The following is an 18,783-nucleotide window of genomic DNA, read 5'->3' as shown; positions in this document are numbered from 1 at the left end:
ACAAGAGAGTTTATTTTGTCTGTGAGGTGGAGATGGGGAGATGTACAAATCTCAGCGCACATCCCTAACCCCAGTTTTACCCTCCCTCCCAAGATACTTCAACCTGTTGGAGCTCTGCATCCTAATTCCCCACCGCTGTCCAGGATATTATAAGGGACTTATGAGGCCAATTCCCCCTTGCCCTTTTCTAGGCAATTTCCTGTGTGTGTGTTTCCAACTGGCTTTAGCCATCCACGCTTTCTGGCAGACAATGAGCATGTTCAATCTTTGTTGCAGATTTTGGTTTCTTTCTTTGTTTTTAATTTTCAAACTAATATTTTTTTAAAAAAACATACCTAGGAAGTTGCCTGAGTATGCAGAAATCCTTATCTTGCCTGTGGACAGTCCCATTTGGCTGCCCTGCTGATTTGACCAAAAAGTTGCTATTTGAAGGATAGATTTTATTTATAGAAAATAAGACATCTCTCTACTGTAATTAAGGTCAACGTGGACTTTTCAGATGGTTCATATAGTTATTCAGAAATTAACATGAAGCCTCTTTGCAAAAATCTAAATTATTGCCAGAGTAATGCATGTCTGCATCATACATGTCTCTTTGTGTGTTTCACTCCTGAAACTCTACATAGTGCTCCATGCATCTGATGGAGTGGGCTTTAATCCACTAAAGCTTATGCCAGAACAAATTTGTTAGTCTTTGAAGTGCGACAAGCCTCTCAGTTGTTTTTGATATAATTTTAAACATTTCTTAATTGGATACTGACAGTTCCTTGCCATATAGAAAATCACTAATTACTGTGTGTTACATTTCTTGGGAAATGATTAAAAATCTCCTTAGAAGTTTTAAAAGGCATTCTTTCTATATTTCCATTGCCTTGTGCATGTTTAACAGTGCTGTGATTCAACAACATGGCTAAGAATGAGAGGTTGCAGTAGACCATTAAGATTTAGATTCTTGTCTATCTGTGTGTTTTAATTCTTCAGAGAATCCTCCTCATCACAATATCCCCAAATGCCCTAGCCTGTCAATTGTGCGTGGTTGGGACAGAATGGGTGTTCGATCACCTGAGAATTTCAACACAGTTGCATCCCCCATCTAGGAAAAAGACTCCCCTTTGAGAATGAATAAGAGACAAATAAATTCCAGCTATTTAACTATTTTGAAATTGTCATGGATATAGGGGCAGAAGTCAGACTGCAGTCTGCTTTCACTTGGCACAAAGGCAGAATTGACCTACATGGCTACTTCCCAGAAACAGTGGGCTGGATCCAAAGAACTATTTAAAAAAAAACAGCTGCTGGCATTGTGCAGTTAATAACTTCTACCAGAGCTTGTGCTGGGTATTCCTAGCCATTGAACAGCTGTGCACCTGTACTATTCTTATTCCAATCACCCTTAGGAACGTAGGAGGTTGCCATATAATTATTGGTCAGTCTGTCTATTGTCTACACTGACTGGCAGCAGTTCTCCAGGATTACAGACAGGAGTCTTTTTTTTTTTATCCCTACTTGGCGATGCCAGGGCTTGAACTTGGAATTTGTGCATGCAAAGCATGTGCTCTACCACTAAACTACAACCCTTCCTCTTGCTTTTGCCTTGACTGCTGATCTATATGTTCTGCCAGTAAGGGCATTAAATAAGCAGCAGTGACCTCTTTCTTCCCAGCCACATCACAGCCATCACTGATTCTGTACACATAATATGGCCCTACAAAAGGAATTGCCTGAAATTCCTCCCTGGTCTATTCCCCCCCCCCCCTTTCAAGTTTTTGTACATCTTGGTTGGCCAAGCATAATTATGAACAGAAAGCTTCTGTGGTCATATAATTTATAGGAATTAAGCCTCAGCCTGACAGCCTGTAGTAGTTCAGAACTATACACAATAAACATTTTCCTTGGAGTATGATCTTGTGGTGGCCTCAATTTGATAAGATGGATTTTTATTTGGTTTGCCCAGAAGGACAGCTAGCTTATATTTAATATTAGTTTTCAATTTAGTTTTATCCAAAAACTGTTTTATTTATTAAATTCTAATGAAGATGTATTGTGTTCTGGTGTTGTTACTTGATGGGGTGTTAATAACAAACAACTTTTTAAGAAAATTGATAGAAAGCAGTAAGATGCAGAATTTCTTCATTAAATGACATCTGTATATATATGTTTGAGAAGCCAAATCCAATTTTGACCTATCTTTTAACACATGGTCAAAAAGCGATGATGTGCTAGCAAATTAAAAACAAATATGAAGATTTTCAGGGAGGAGATGGTGGTTTTTCCAGTTTATCCTCAAAATTAGATTTTTAATTAATTGTTTTTATTTAAAATTATTTTAAGCCACCTTTAAGGGTAAAACCCTTAAGGGTGGCATGCAAAATGAAAACCTTACAAGACAAATACAGTAACATTTAATAAATACATACTCATTAAAAGTTCAATACAAACAAAGGTTACTGATAAAAAAAATCAATATAGATGTTACCTAGAATCAGTAGCCCAAGAACTTACAGAAAGGCCAGTGAAAAGAGTTGGGTCTTGAGAGATTTCCTGAAAACCTGCAAAAATGGGCCTGATAAACACCTGATGGAAGCTGATTCCAAAGGTGCAGGGCCACCACCAAGAAGTCCCCCTCTGTTGTAAGAACTTTTGGCAGAAAGAACATCCTTCAAGTAACTTGGGCCAAACCGTTTATTGAGCTAGATGAGCTCAATAAAAGGGAAAAAACCCACCAAACAGTGGTTGAAACCTCCATAGCTATGGGCTGTAAGGGTCCTGGTTTCAGTTGATTAAAATGAGCCCTCATTGGCCTTAGTTGTTCAGGTGATGTGGAATGTTTATGTGTTCCAAGTATTCAGAAGTTTAGAAACTAGTACACAAAGATGAGAAGGGGCTACATGCCCTTGGTGGAAAAATGTTGAGCCGAGATGAAGGTAGACAGCACTATCACAGTATTGTCAGGTATTAAACTGTTTGTCTGAGAATGGTAGGTAAATGAGTAGTCTGTGTATATGAATGTTGAGTGTGCATAGTATGAATCAGGATATGTGCATGGGGAATGTGTGAGGATAAAAGGAAAACATAAAATAAGACCATAAATTTACATCCATAGGTTTTTTGTTTGTTTTTAATGTTTATGAATTTCCTTCTTTCTGTACTCCTTTCTGTGAGAAATATGTCGTTTTTCATCACGAGATATGCTGAGTTTTGGGGGGAATGTAATAAATTAATCTGGGGGGGGGGAGAAAAAATTTCAGTGTAAGTGGTACTCCGTGTAAAGAATCTGCTCTTTCCTCTTCACCTATTTCTTGTTGTTGTTGTTGTTGTTATTTCAAAATATGTTACTGAGCAAAGCCAGTATTATTCTACTTGGTCATCAGGTTGTCAGTCAGGTGGTTTCATACAATCAATTAGTAATGGTTAACAGTGAGCCTGAATTGACATAAACCATGGGGCATGTCTAGACGGGGCGATATCCCAGGGATCGCCCTGGGATCGTCCCTGTGCATCCACACAACGCACAGGGGATTCCAGGAGCAGGGAGGGATGGTTCCTCCCTTTCCCTGGGATATGGCCCTACCCTTCCATCCCGGTTTTTCCCATGGTCTCGGGATGATCCTGAGACTGCGAGATGTGTGGCCTGCCGTCGCAGTTTTGTCCCGGCTCCTCGTGAGTAACTGTGAGGAGCCAGGCACGGGGCACGGAGCTCTGCAAGCGCTCCCTGTCCATCAGGGGTGGGGAGAGCGGGGTCGGGGCTTCTTTTTTTTTTAACTAACCTTTGGACTGGAGTGCTGGTGTGCTCCAGCTCCTGTCACGAGATCATACCCCTCCACCCCCTTCGTCTAGACATGCCCATGGTTAAAGGATGGGGGAATTTGTGCACAGGAGTGGGTCCATGTGACCCCTTCACCATGATTAAGGAATTAGGAATGTTATACCTGCACTAGTTTTTTTAGAGAATTCAGTGGTTTCCCTCACTATGCTCTGAGAATTGTAATCTCATTTTTTATCTACTTTTCTCCATTTTGTAAGCAGAATACATAGAAAGGGCTGCTTGGCTTTTACTCCTTCGGACAACCAGGTTTGTTGTCTATTTACCTAGGCTATTTAAAGGCTATTTACCTAGTTAGAAATGCATATCTTTCTGTAGTTACTGATACTTAGTGAATATAAGTAAGTGAATAATTCCTTTAAAATGTGTGGGAGAGAGAATGCTACCTTGGATGAATTTTATTTTGCAAGTTAACAGTCAGAAAACTTAGTTATTATTACTGCAACTTAGCATGATTGGTTTCATTGCTGTCTACAGTATATGTTTTAGATATTTTGCAAGTGAACAGTCAGAAAACTTAGCTATTATTACTGCAACTTAGCATGATTGGTTTCATTGCTGTCTACAGTATATGTTTTAGACCAAGGACCAATATGAAGAAGATAGAATGAGTTCTTGTAAAACTTTTTGTCAGCATGTACTGAGATGGCTTTCCATGTGATGCCTTTATGCGTTTTAGGAAGCTCTGTAGGCTCAGAGTATCACAGACACACCGACTGGGTTTGGACAATCATAAGAGAAAAAGAAGTGATGTGGCTTCTTTTTCTCACCCCACACATGCTGCTCGCACAAGCCATTTTTCTAATTACCGGTGCTGGAGATAATTATGGAAACCACCCCAAAGGGAAGCCATGGGTTGGGGGTGGTTTGGAAGCCACCCTCACCCCACACATCACCATGTTTGGACAACATGACAACCCATGCCACATAGCGGCTAATTAGAGAAATGGTGGGCACACGAGCAGCATGCAAGGGGTAGGGAAAAGAAGCCATAGTGGCATCATTCCCTCCAATGGTTGTCCGAACCCAGCCACCATGCACCTGGATAGTGGCTCTCTTCCTGTGTCCTGGGGCTTGTGTCCCAGCCCTTCTATATTAGTTATGCTTAGGCAGTTGTTGGAGAAATTGGACACTGTTAAATTAAGCTCATGTCTTGGAACTGTTGTGACTTCTGCAACCAATTGCAGTAACCTTGGTCCAGCTGCTGGTCTATATAGTAACCTGCATGGAAACTTAATGAAAGCTTTCACAATACAACTTTGTAGAAAGGCAGACATTTCTCAAGATGAATTATTAACAAAGGTGTCCTTTTTGCATTTTTCAAAACATTGGAAGGAAACATAACCTCATTTTGACTTTTGTGTGCTGTGCTTTTGTATGTTGATTCTCTGCTATTTGGTGTCTCAGATCCTTTTTTCAGCAGTACAGCTGTAAGTACAACATGAAGAAGACTGTTTGAACCTTTTGAAATGTCCTATGCCAGATGTTCATCTGAGCTGGACTGGCTTTGAAAAATACCACAAGGATTAGAATTTAGGATTAGCGTTAGACAACTGAATTAAATTTCCTTGGTCATTCACCCTTTCTCATTCCTTTTACAATCCTGGAACTTGTAGACGTTAACTCCAGGCATAATGTTTAACTAATAAGAAAATATTTCTTAAGACAGGTATTTGTATCAAACGGACATAGCTGCCTGTTGTAATCCATAAGTTTTTGGCCTAATAGAGAACCCAAGACTCCATCCTACCCCAATTTGTAACAAAGGCATGCTGCTGATATAAAATGTAGTCCTCTTATTGTGGAGTAATGGGTATTACGTTGATTAGTATAGGATAAGTATTATCAATTAGTAATTTCAATCTGCAGGATTGTTTTCTGTGCTCAGACACAATGTCATTGCCCAGTTGACTGGTGAGATAATTTGGAGCAGTTTTCTTTGTGGATAATGTGCAGTATCCAATGGGGTGTTGTGCCCTTGCCAGATCTGTTGCGTCCCCACCGATTCTGTTCCGCAAGCAATTTGTGTCACTTGCACAGTGGAGATTTAGCACTTATAGGGACAAATGGAAATAAATGGAAATGTTTGTTGGTGGAATGGTACAGGTCAATGGAGCTCACATAAGGGAGCTCTGCTGACCTGTCCCAATCTAGAAATGAGCATTTCCACTTGTTTTGTAGATTCCTATAGGAAGCATTACATCTTCGTTGCACAAGCAGAGCATCCCACTTGCACAATGGCATCAGGGGGCACTTGCACAGTGGCTCTGTTGGTTACTGCTGAATGGCTTGTTTAATTGTGGTTTAAAAAAACCACCAAGGTTTTTAGGGAAGGAATGTGTTAAAGCCCAGCACTTTTTGTGACTAGAGACACCCAAGATATTTTGGTGTTTGCGACATAAAATCCAAATGGCACTTCCTCTCCCACCCCAGGTGGTGGTGGTGGTAATAATAATAATAATAATAATAATAATAATAATAATAATAATAATAATAATAATAATAGATTGTTTGCTACCTTTTTAATAGTACACCAAAAACTGCCTCATGCTGCAGGTTATCCTGCCTGATAGTTGGTCTGGTCCTAACTTTGTTTTGTCCATCGCAGTTGCTTTGAATCAGTTGAGCTTAGGAGAGATGGCAGAGCTGTGACATGTCAACAATCAGACACTGGTTTGGGGGTTCATTTCATTACTATGGATGAAATCCAGCAGTGTCCCTCTACCAAAAGAACTGACATCATTCGCAGAATAGATTCTGCAGTCCCCTGTGATCCGCAAATCTGCAGTTGGTTGAGTTGGACGCTCCACAGCAGATTTAGGCGGGGGGCGGTGCAGGGAGGAGAGGAAGGGGAAGTTCCATTGCATAAGAGGAAGTCTGTGCATGTGACATTAGATGGAACTCTATGCTGGTAAATGTTTGTAAGTTTACACTGTGGCACACATGCCCAAAATAATAAAATGATGAAGTTGAATATAGCTCTGCAAGCGAGAGAATAGATGAAATTATCACACACCAAGAATAAGTAGGGCGCAATCATATTTTGGCATTTTTAAAAATAAAATTTGAAATTGACTGTAGTGTGCAAATAATTAATATGTCATTAACAAATTCGCATCACCTCCACTACCTAGCTTTGTGAATTGTGTACCTACACAAAAACTTGAATTTGATTAAATATGTGAACTTGCATGGATTGTCAACAAAATGCAGAGAACCAATTTTGCTGAACTTCAGTTCAAATTACAGAAAAAACATTTTTAAAAAAAAAAACCATTATTTTTGTAACTAGCTTATCAGCATTAAGCTGTTGTCAACATGTGTATAAAATACATAAAGTCTAGTGTGTGTATATCTGCCTTGTGGAGAATTGGTAATATCAGTTGTAATTTTATCTTTACTTAGATCCTTTTAAAAAAATCTTGCCAACAAGTGATCAGCAAAGTGATCATTCAAGTCGCCTTTTAGATGTGGCATATGGAAGTATTGGAGGAGCAGTGGGATGTTGTTATTTTCTGTTTGTTTGGGTGGGGGGAAATACTAAAAATATAGAAATATTTCATTGCTTAAAAAACACTTGCAAAGACATGTTTAGTCAGAACACATTAAAAAAAACATGACAGTGCTTATAGCAATCCCAGGAAATCCAAATCATGATTTCCAAAAAGAACAATGGAGCAGTTTGTGTGTAATACAGCTTTAAAATGCTCACTTCACTATTTTGCTTTTAAAATATATATATTTATATATCAGAGTTTTTAAAATATTGATACTATAATTAAAATGTTTCCAGGAATCAATAACTGCCTTGCCAAAAAAAAAATCCTGATTTGAGTTCCTGGAATAATAAGGGGAAAATATGATAAGTAGTTGTCAATATTAAAGCAGGCTGAAGGAAGAAGGCTTCGGGCCTTGTGGTAGGTAGAATGAAACAGCAGATTTGGGTATCTACAATCCTTTCAGTATTACATTTTCAGTAAAATAAAATTACTTGTATATGAAAACATAGCCTTTCCCCAGCTCTCTTTTTTTTCCTGATCAGCTGATGAAGAGACTAGCAGCTCGCTGCTTTGCTGGCTTGTTAATTTTATCCCCACTAACTGTGATTTCCGATAGCCGGCCTGCTGATAGTGGTAAGGTAAATATCCTTTTTCATTGCCGTCTTGAAGATTCAGTAGAACTACATCACAGGCATGTGTAGGTGTGTAACACATCAAAAGCTGGTGTTCTCTGTGTTTTCTGTGTACAAATGAGTGCTTAAGGAAAAGCAATAACATTAACTGTTGACAGCCTTGCATGCTGTATTTATTATTAGCATTTCTAGCTTCCAAGATTTGCAGAACAGTTTCCTTTGCTTAATCTTCTCTAGCTGCTGTGTTGTATAGTGGGTGTCCTGCGTTAGCCAAATGAATATTAATGAATTTGTGTGCAGATATTTTTTTTTTGTTGCCTTCCTTTCTTCCTCCTAACTCATCAGAGCTCAGGCTCCTTCATAGTGGCTTTCTGAATGCTGTGGAAGCATGATGGAAATTGTCTTTTGATTATTAAGGCCTGGGTTTCAGGCTCTCCCTCAGGATTGTACGTTCATGTTTGTTCTGTGGATTTGCACATCGACGGATGAATAGGAAACAGATTCTGAAATCTCACTGGCGTTTTTAACATGCCAGCCTGTTTTGTGTGGTGCACCAGGTTTTATGCACAAAACGCTTTGCAAGAGACGTACCCAAGTGAAAGAAATTGTGTCTGGGATGTAATCACTCTTTGTATATTGATTGTTACACTCACATGATCATAAATATTAGCCATGTTTGGTGCTGTGGAAAAATGAAGGTAATTGCCTTATGATTAGAGCTCTTTCAGCTCTGAGAAAGGATTGATTAGCATTTGCATGTATTCTAGGCAGTACAGAGAAGCAAAAGGGACAATATCAACATTTATGTTTTGAGAAAGCATTCATCATAAAGGTTGATGTGATTTATTTTAAAAATCAGGGTTTCATTTTTTTCCCTTTAACATCTTTTTAATTTTTAGTTTTATTTAAAACTGAACTGCCCTGTATCTCTGGCTTTTTCTTTTGTTTTAAAACCAAAGAAAGTTCAGCTTCTCTGCTTGTCACATGGATTTCTGAGATAGAGTGTGAACAGATTTCTTTTAAACCAGGTTTGTCTTTCTAGCAATTTGACTTTCTCACTGCATAGTGTTGTTGACTGTGATTTTAAGCACACATTTACAGGTAAATTTTGTTCTAGTGGATGTTGTTTGGCTGTGTATGAGTTGTGTTGTTTTCCCCATCCCATAATGCCAGCATTCTGTGCTGTCCACCTCTTCTGCATTGTCAGGAGGTATTTTACTAGGTGAAAATTACATGGCTCTTAAGCGATTTGAGAATTCTGTCTGAAAACTCTTCTGAAAAAGTATCTGGCTTGTTAATTTTTCAGAGGTTATGCTTGTGGGGAAAGGGAGTATATATATGGAGGTATGGATGTAATTTGAAGGGGATGGTTTTTTGCCTTCTAACGATTGCTTTTGTCTAGAAACATGCATTAAAAAGGATATATGAATGTAACTATTAAAATACCATGTTGAACATGCTTTGCATGTACACTATTGTAACATCAAAGGCCTTTTGGGGTGTGGCCTTGCCGCTCTACTGGATACAATTAAATTATTTGGGACAATACTGTTACTATGCTTTTAAATATAGTCCTGCTGATTGCTCCTAATATTGTGTGTGTGTGTGTGTGTGTGTGTGGTGAACCTGTGCTTCTAAATTGATTTAGCTCATACTGCAAGGTTATTTACACCTTGCACTGTTTTCAGTATATACCTTCTGTTGGTGTCTTTGATCTTTCAAATATATTTTTCTACTCCTCTAATTAATAGGCGATTGAAGACGGCAATTTGGAAGAAATGGAAGAGGAAGTTCGGCTTAAAAAACGAAAACGGAGAAGAAATGTTGACAAGGATTCGGGTAAAGAAGATGGAGAGAAGGCAAAAAAGAGGAGAGGAAGACCTCCAGCAGAGAAATTGTCACCCAATCCCCCTAAGCTGACAAAACAGATGAATGCCATCATTGATACTGTGATCAATTATAAAGACAGGTGAGCTCATGTTTACCTCGGCCAGCTCTTTGTTTTCTTTGTAAACACTTGCTTTAAAAAAAAAATACATTTTTCAAATCTTTGACATAAGTTTGATGTCCAGGGATCCTTGGATATGGTCCTACAAATTTCTTGCATATATAACCCCCATTAATCTCAGTAGAAGCATCTTACAGATTTAAAGTAAAAAGAATACAAATGTATATACATGCACATGGAAAGGGCTGTGTTTATGTTGTGTAAATTCTCTCCTCCCATTTTCATTATTACTTGCAAATGCAAGATAAGGATGTAATTCACATCCCAGGATCATAGTTGTCCTCTGAGCCATGTCCATTTTACTTATTTATTTATTTAGCATCATCTATGTACATGGCACTTGACAAAAAATGGGAGAATAAGCCAGAGAGAGCGAACATGTAAAAAAAAAAATCCACATGAAAAAAATGCTCATGACCATGATCAAACTTTATGGTTTCAAAAGAGACTAAGGGCAGTGTGGCATTACTCTACTACCTCCTATAATAAAAGCAGGTCATATTAGATAGAGAGGAGATGTTATGTATGACTGTCAGGGACTGCTGTTCGTGTTTTCTATGGGCCCTTCATTATCTTATCTTAGGAGTTTTTGAAAGATTTAAAGAAGACTTACTGGCAGCTCAAAAGGCAACTCTGATTTTTAGTCATTTGCTTTTAAAAAGGAATTCTGGCTTCCTACAATGCAGTCCTATACATGTTTATTCAGACAAAAGTCCCATTGTGTTCAATGGGGTTTACTCCCAGGTAAGTGAGTACCTAAGTGCTTAAATTGCAAGTACAATTAAAGTACTTTAAATTGCAAAGTACTTAAATTGCAACCTAAGTGGCCTGGATTTGCTACTTGTTGATCAAATGTTTCCTCACAGGTTTGTTTTTGAAAACAATGGTTTTTGGTTGAATAGATTAATTGAAATGAACTCTGCTATACTTCTCTGAGGTAGACAGTAGCAGTGGTACTTCCAACATCAGTGCCTTTTTAATAATTAAAAATGCCATTTCAAATTCCTTTTAAATGCATTCGCAATATTTGGTATTTAAAAGATAAAAACAAAATGATTGCCTTATCTTCGTATACAACTTCTAAAGTATTTCTTCTAATGAGTACACACACTTCTTTGTGTGTGTACTAGAAGAAGGCTAGCAATGGCTACTAGTCCTGATGGTTATGTGCTACCTCCTGTATCAGAGGCAGTATGTCTATGTGCACCAATTGCACATGGGTGGAAGGTGCTGTTGCTCCATGTCCTGCTTGTGGGTCCCAGGTTGACACCTGGTTGGCCACAGTGTGAACAGAGTGCTGGACTTGATGGACCCTTGGTTTGATCCAGCATAGCTCTTTTCATGTTCCCTTGTCATTGCCCACTGCAAATGACAAGGATAGTCTTCCTTTAAAGTTACAATAGATCACTGTTCTTCACTGCAAGGTCTGAGGGCCACTGGCAACTCCCCAAAACCCCACTGGCAGTTCTCAAGCACATTTCCGGCTCCTCTCTCCAACGTTCTCTCTGTCGGCCCTCCAGACAGTGCCATAGAAGTGGCCGCACTGGCAACAGCGAGCCAGATGGAAGTTACACTTGCGGCCACATTTAACTTCAAACATTTCTCTCAGCAGCCACAATAGCAATGAGCTCAGCCAGACTCCACCTTTCTGGTCCTGTAGCCATGTGGACCCATCACTGGTCCAATGGCCTCCTGGGTTGCGTGACCTGAAAGGTGAAGTTCAATTGGCTGAGTATGCTGCCACTCTCAATCTGAAGGAAATACTTTAAAATAGAATGCAGCTGCAGCATTGGAATCGGTGCTGCACTTCATGATCTAGTATGTGCCAGCTAGCAGCAACCTTTTCTGCTTTGTCAGGAAGGGAAACCCAGCCTAGCCCAGCCCCCCAAAGAGCCAAGCTTCTCCCAAGGTTTAAAAAGAGAAGAAAAGAGTAAAGTAGAGGAGAGCAGAATTGCAGCAGGGAGGGAGCAAGAAGAGTAATGTAATACCAACAAAAGGTAAAAAGAGACACTGTGACTAGGTTTATCCTCCTCTATCCCCTATAATAGTAATCAGTGTGTAGGTGACCATGGTAATTTGTAGGTGGTTTTCTTGTGTTGGACAGTCAGCCTCCCTACCCTCCTCTGCCCCCTGCAAACAGTTATAATTTCCCATCACTCTGCAGAGGAGTGAACAGTGATTTAGGAGCTAGACCTAAGGTTTATCCCGGGATTGCCCCTGGGTCATCCCTGTTCATGTAAATGACACACAGGATATCCCGGGAGCATGCAGGGACGATCCCAGGATGATCCCGGGATAAATCTTAGGTCTAGCTGAGGCCTTAGACTCCCTTCCATTAGTGCCTCCCCCCAATGTTTTGGACTACGACTCCTAACATTTCTGACCATTGGCCATGCTGGCCGGGAATTGAAGTCCAAAGTAAGTTTTGCATGTGTTTATTCTGTGTGTGTTTTTTAGTTGTGTGACTCAAGCATTGAATTTATTTTGCCAAAGTAGCTCCCACTTGAAAATTAGTGAAGATCACTGCAATAGATGCATTTTTCACTTGTGGTTCTAACTTACCAAGGTAAAACTTACTCAGAGTTAAACATTGCAAAAGCTAATCTCTACCTATAAAGCGGTAAGTATGTATGTGTGATGTATGTCCAGAAATGTTTACTCACTTCCAGATGAGTTAAAATCTTGAAATTTGGCGTGCTGATAGGTCTGATTGTACCATGTACCAGAAAAATCTAATAACACAGAATATGGGGTTTTAAGTATTTTTAAAGAATTTAATAAAAACCAAGGCTTATGCCTACAATTCCCAGCATGCATTGGCCTGGAGGCCAGACTTACTGGCCTTTGGTGGCCATTGTGAGTGCTTAGACAGGTTGCCGCTGCATGTTTTTCACAACCCCAACTCCTAAGATTGGTCTTGAGCAGCCAACCCAATTCCACATAAAAGGAAACAACCCATATAAATGGGCTGCATCCATTTGTGGTGCCTCCTCCTGCCCTCTGTTTAGTTATAAAATCGTAACTAGATACAACAGCATAACTTTGAGGGGCTGTTTTCACAGAATCTGGGGGAAGCAAGTGCACAGCCTCCGCCCTATAAGAGGGAGGAAGAGGAGAACCTCTGTGCATTCAGGTATCAAGCTAAACTACAGTTGAACATGACAGGAACAAATCTAGCCTCCCTTAGGCATACACATTCCCCTTTCTCCTCTCCTTCACCACCACAGCCTTGAGGAAGAGTTCAGAGGTTTTCACTTCTAATTTCAGTTAACCACATTTTAGCATTCAAACATTAAACTGTGATTAAACTTAACTATGGAATGTTTGAAACGTGCCATCTTCATCAACCACAGTTTAAAGTTGGCTTGTTTCAATCAAGTTACGATTACCATAACAACAAACTGCACTTAATCAAAAATGGAAACAAAAGTTTCTGAACTCTTTGTGGCTGTGCCAGAGGAGTGGGGTGGGGGGGAATGCACAGTAAGCTATGGTTTATCATGACATCCAAACAAACTGGTTACAATCCTATGCATGTTTAGACAGAAAAAAGTCCTACAACTCCCAATATTCCCGGACATGCTTGGAGTGGTAGCATTTTTTCTGTGTAAACATGCATAGTAAATCTCTGCTCACTCTTTAAGAGATCTAGTGAAGCCCTTGGAAGAAAAGTAAATAATAGTTTCATAGCCAGCTATATAACAAAGTATTCAACCATTCTTATATGAATAGTAAGAAGCATTTTACAACTGTAATATGAAAGTATTAATAAACTATATATGTAGTTAATGTCCTCTGACTCCTGCAGTGACTTTGCTAGGTTTCTCAAACATGTGTTAGTTTTGTGTTTAACATTATCTGTTTACTATTAGATTTGAGGTGATTTCAAGATGTTATATGGTATAAAGTGGAAAGTATTTTTAATTGTGTATTCAAAATCCTTATTCTGAAAAACAAGCAATCAACAGTATACTTTTGGAATTTGCATACAATCCATGTTAGTAATAAAGTATGATCCAAGTTTATATTATGCTGTCTTGAATATTACATTGGCTAAATTCTGTATTCCTTGCTGTGATCCATTTGTTAATGAAATTGTTTATCCCCCTTGGTAGTAATGGCTTCTGTAATATAGAAGTTTATTACTCTAGAAATGGATCAATGTCACCTGTCTCCTCTGTACAATTTGTCAAACTGAAATAAGAGTGGCTGGGTTGTAAATATGATCACCCTAATTACAGAAATGAGTGATCTGAGAAATAGTAAACAAATAGTACTCCCCCATGGCTGAATACATATTAAAATTCTGATAGTGCTATCTAGTCCCCTGACAAGGTATTAAAACAGATAATTTATTAAGTGGAGCTTGTTGGAAAATGTAATGAGAATTCAGGCATGTCTGAGATTATTTAGAAGTTTTAAAACAAAAATCCGTTAATATTTTGCGTAGTTTTAGAAATTTGCTTTGGAAAAAAAGAACACCTTTTTTTAAAAAATAAACAATGTTTATTGGCAACATCTTCAAACTATTTACTTTCCTAAGAGAAAAACCACACAAGTTCTAGAACGCTAAATGACATACTGCATGCTATTGTTACTGCTGAAAGAAATGTGTCACAAGGCCTGCCTCACATTTTATGAGAAAAGCACTTATGTGATCAGATGTATCCACATACATCTTCTCTTGGGTGAGGCATTTGACTTTTTATGCTCAATATCTAGAAGCGTGAAAAGAAGATGCACAGCTTCCAATAGGATCTCTCACTTCCATTTTCCTCTGAAGGCAAATGCTGTCGCTAAGATAACTATTGTACTTATCCAGGTCTGAATAGATTATTCTTCCATTGGTTCTTCAGGCCAAATTTGGCCAAGTATAACCAATTTTCTTAGCTAAAGAACAAAGCTTGAACCAGTTAATCAGTGTGATGAATCAACTAGAACTTTTAATGTCAAGATTTTAAAAAAAACATGGCAGTTGGTTGGGCTGTCCTTAGCCTGTATGACAAACTTTTCTCTCCCTAGTGGCAACAGGGTAATTTATCATCTGGGATTATACCTCCTGCTATCAGACAGGGTCTGTGAATCTTTGAAGCCGTCCAGGGAGAGGGGCCCTACTTGTCCAGATAGGCAGTATAACAGCAGCAGAACACAAAATTCTTGGCAGCTCCCAGTAAATTAGTCATCTATTTTCTCGTTAAAGGAAATTCCCTCCTCATGACCATAGTCAGAGGCTGGCAAGGAATATTTTTAGGCTTGAATTCTAAGATCCTGTTGCTTCCCGGCCAAGGAAGGTGGCTCTACAGCACTGCATCTTAGGTGAGGAGCAGGCAGGCTTCATTTTCCATACTCACTCTGGCTCTCCAAAAAGCTTCCCCCTTCCCCACCACTGGAGAATGATACCTTGCACAGCATTGAACCACTTTTCAAAGCACCAATTTTTCTTTACCTCACAATGGGGAACAGAGTGCTGTGACATCTCTGACCAGCAGACATGGTGTCTGGAGCAGTATGGCTGAAATTACCACAGCAGTTCTTAAACTTTGCAGGTAGCCCTACGAGAGCAGCTGGCAGAGTGGCATTCTTTCTGCAACTTTTCCAAGAGCCACAAGGCAAGACCTGAGAGCACAAGCATCCACCTCATATGTTTTGGCCCTGTAGCTGCAAGCAAAACTTGCAGGCCCTGGTTAATTTTGGGGGACAGGCAGATAAAGCTCCTTTTTAGGTCCAGTTTTAAAGACAAGGTCAAAAGCATCCCAGGAAAAGTAAGAATCCCTTTTTCTCTTTTAGTCCCTTTCTGCACTCTCTCTTCGAGATACCCCTCAGAAAGCTCTGCCTTGGGATTCTGTGGGGGAAGCTGATGATAGTAATGATTTCTGGAGGACAGATCTCTGGGCAAGTCTGATGTTTCTGAAGATGGGAACTTTCAGAGGAAGACAATTTGTGACTTGAGACAAGGAAGGGCCAGCTGTTACTTTTTTATTTTTTATTTTTTTATCACTTCTTCTCCAGATTTGGTACACTATCCATTTAGATCCTGTCTGCTGCGATTCAGGCAGCCCTTTACAGTAGACGAAGTGCTGAGTTCTTTAGCCTGAGAAAGAGAATCCAGTGGTTTCCTTTCCAGACTTACTTGAACAAACCTATCCTGCTATAGTAAGAACTCCTGTTAATACATTTTGCATTCCTGTCCCTGAAGTAATGGAATGGTTCGGGGTTCTCAGCAACTCATTTGTGAAAGGGTGTTCAGAATAGTTATGATCACTAACACTGCCAGTATTAAGCTTGTGCAGTTTTTTTCAAACTTTTCACATCAGTTAATCTAAAGAACCCTACAAGTCTGTCATGGTGACATGGCAAAATCACAGAAGTTTCTGGGTCATGTTCAAGGATGCACACAGTGTGAGTAGACCACTGTCCAGGTCTGTTGGGCCTCACCACGGCCCTGCTGAAACAACCGATAGCACACCCAATACTAATTTGAGGCTATGTATTGCCAGGAAAGACTGCTGATAAATGGGCTTGCTATCTTTTATTTGCAAGAGTGAATTGGCTGGAATATTTTTTTAAAAAACTGGCTCTTATTGAGGATTTTCCACCCTTGTGGAAGTGTTACAATGGTAAAAAGAAAGAAAGTATAATAATTGCTAGGGAGACAATATTACTGCTCTTTGCCATTTTTGTTGCCTCCAGAGATAATCTTTTTGAGATTCCATGCTGAGCTGTGTGTGGGTCCAGAGAAATTAGTTGTGAGTGAAATGACCCATTCTGCTGTGCTGAACGATCAATAATAACAAAGTTCTACTAGGGGATTTATGCTGGTTTCCAGGAGAAAAGAATTGTACCCACTGAGTTTCTTTAACTCTTGCAAATCTGTTATAGATCAGCATGCGTTCTGTAGCTGGAAACCCCTGAAAAAAAAGTTCCAGTAAAATGGCATGGGGCACAAAACTGGTGGAATGACTTGGTAAATGCAAACTATAACAGACATTGTGATCTATAATAGCTGCATTATAATATTATAAAGTGATGAATTGAGCTCTGGTTTTCAGAGTCTGAAACAGAGGTTCAACTGCTCTGAGACTAATGTAAGCTGAAATCCTAAATATACTTTGTAGTGTAGGGATAGATAATTTAAGTATTTCTAGTCCGTGTTGGTTTTCCATGTATTCAGTCATGTCTGTTTTATCCAGTTTCTATGTCAGTCTGCATTTTTTGTAAATGCATGAAAATTCATATATGCACTTTCCTCAAAGATTTTGTATGCAATATTTCCTAACATACACATTTTTGTACCCAGTTTTGCCCATTTTTGACCTGAAAACTGCACCACAACATTCTGAGGAGAGCTTGATCCGAAGGCTAACTACATTCTCCAGGTTGATAAGAGGAAGACATCCCACAATGGGTTAACCCCCTATTACCCAGGGAAAAGCAGGGACCCATGTGAACTCTATCAGTCCCAGGCTCCTCTTCGCCAATTTGTCCTTCATTGATTTTTGCCTAGGAAAGAGCTATCTCTCCTTCTTAAAACAAACAAACACCTACTTCTATTATCACTACCGTTCTTCTGACTATAAAAACATTTATTTTCTTACGTGTAACTTCCAAACTTTCTTAGCTTCTCCTTTAAAACAACAACAAACGCTTTCACTTTCTGTTTCTTCTTCTGTTCTTTTTCACTTTTTGTCATGGCTCCATGGCGAAGAAATCTGAGGCTGCAATCAAACAAAGCGGTTAGTCAGAATACCACAGAAAACAAAGAGAACAAGTGTTCTCATCTCCCACAAGGTGTGTGCTTTGCCAACGACACCCAAGATTATTGGCCCTGGAATAATCAGCTTGCCTGCTCACACCCCTTGTGTGTCTCACCAAAATGGAGTGGGAAAGCTGCAAGCCAACTGCAAGGGAGGCGGCTGAGATCAAGGGAGTTGGGGCACTTGTGTCAGCCAACCACACCACTCTCACACATGCGTGCAGCCTGCGTTTAGGCTTGATTCAGACTCAGAAGAGGATGAAAAGGGGCAGCGGAACACTTAATGTTTCCCACCAAACTAGATGGACGGCCATTTTGGAAAGTGGTTTTGATTACTCCCAGCATTAAGAAGCTGCCATTCCCTCTACCAATTCTGATCTAAAACAGGGGAACAAAGCTGCTATATTTTATACTGTTTTTATGCTGTACTTTGTGGTTTAATTTTTTGTGAACTGCCTAGAGAGCTTTGGCTATTAGGCAGTGTAGAAATTTAATAAATAAATAAACAGCCACCCATCCATAACAAACATTTCTTAAATCGATAAATCAGTACTTTCTCAACTCACCGTGGTAATACTAGATGACGTGACTGATCCTTTATTGGGTAAGAAAGCTGTTAGAACAGAGCACATGGATCTGATTCTTCTCCTTTGCCTCCAAGTCTCAAGAAGGGGGAGGAATTATAACTCAAGGGTCCCCACCCTATTACCAGTCAGTATTCCTCTGCAGACTCCAGGAAAGGTTCTCCCAACACATGTTCTATAACCATGGATTGGGCTATTATTATAGATAAGCCATACTCAGATAGTGGTTCTTCCTTGGCTTCACAACAGGAAGTCAAGTCCGAAGTGGAAGAAGTGGAATGGCCAGACATAGAAAAATAGAGGAAGCTGCATTTGACAGATTTTTTTTTAATAGAGGTGACTTTATACCTTTGTTGTTGAAAGCAATTGCCTCCTTAGCCACTCGGCCAACAGAACCAGTGGGGGGACGGGGACTATCCAGAGGAACTGCAATGTTCTCAGAGCCTCATAAAACCACCAGAGAGATACCCTGTCCTAACTCTT

The 18,783-nt window shown here is 39.6% G+C and overlaps 1 protein-coding gene across 4 annotated transcripts in view; it reads left to right on the top strand.

Moving 5' to 3' along the window:
• SMARCA2 (SWI/SNF related, matrix associated, actin dependent regulator of chromatin, subfamily a, member 2) overlaps window positions 1-18,783 on the top strand; it is a 128,549-nt gene that overhangs the window by 92,372 nt on the left and 17,394 nt on the right. For 3 of the 4 annotated variants that reach the window (XM_063129294.1, XM_063129292.1, XM_063129293.1), the window contains exon 29: window positions 9,707-9,924. In XM_063129294.1, the coding sequence (XP_062985364.1) occupies window positions 9,707-9,924 (218 nt within the window). Of the gene's footprint in view, window positions 1-7,853; window positions 7,962-9,706; window positions 9,925-18,783 lie in introns of those variants that run through there. The other variant, XM_063129295.1, reaches the window with a different exon arrangement.

This window comes from Elgaria multicarinata, chromosome 6 (assembly GCF_023053635.1).
Source record: "Elgaria multicarinata webbii isolate HBS135686 ecotype San Diego chromosome 6, rElgMul1.1.pri, whole genome shotgun sequence".
In the NCBI taxonomy this organism is placed as follows: domain Eukaryota; kingdom Metazoa; phylum Chordata; class Lepidosauria; order Squamata; family Anguidae; genus Elgaria; species Elgaria multicarinata.
The sequence above is the reverse complement of the archived record's forward strand: the minus strand, read 5'-3'. Positions and strand labels throughout refer to the sequence as shown.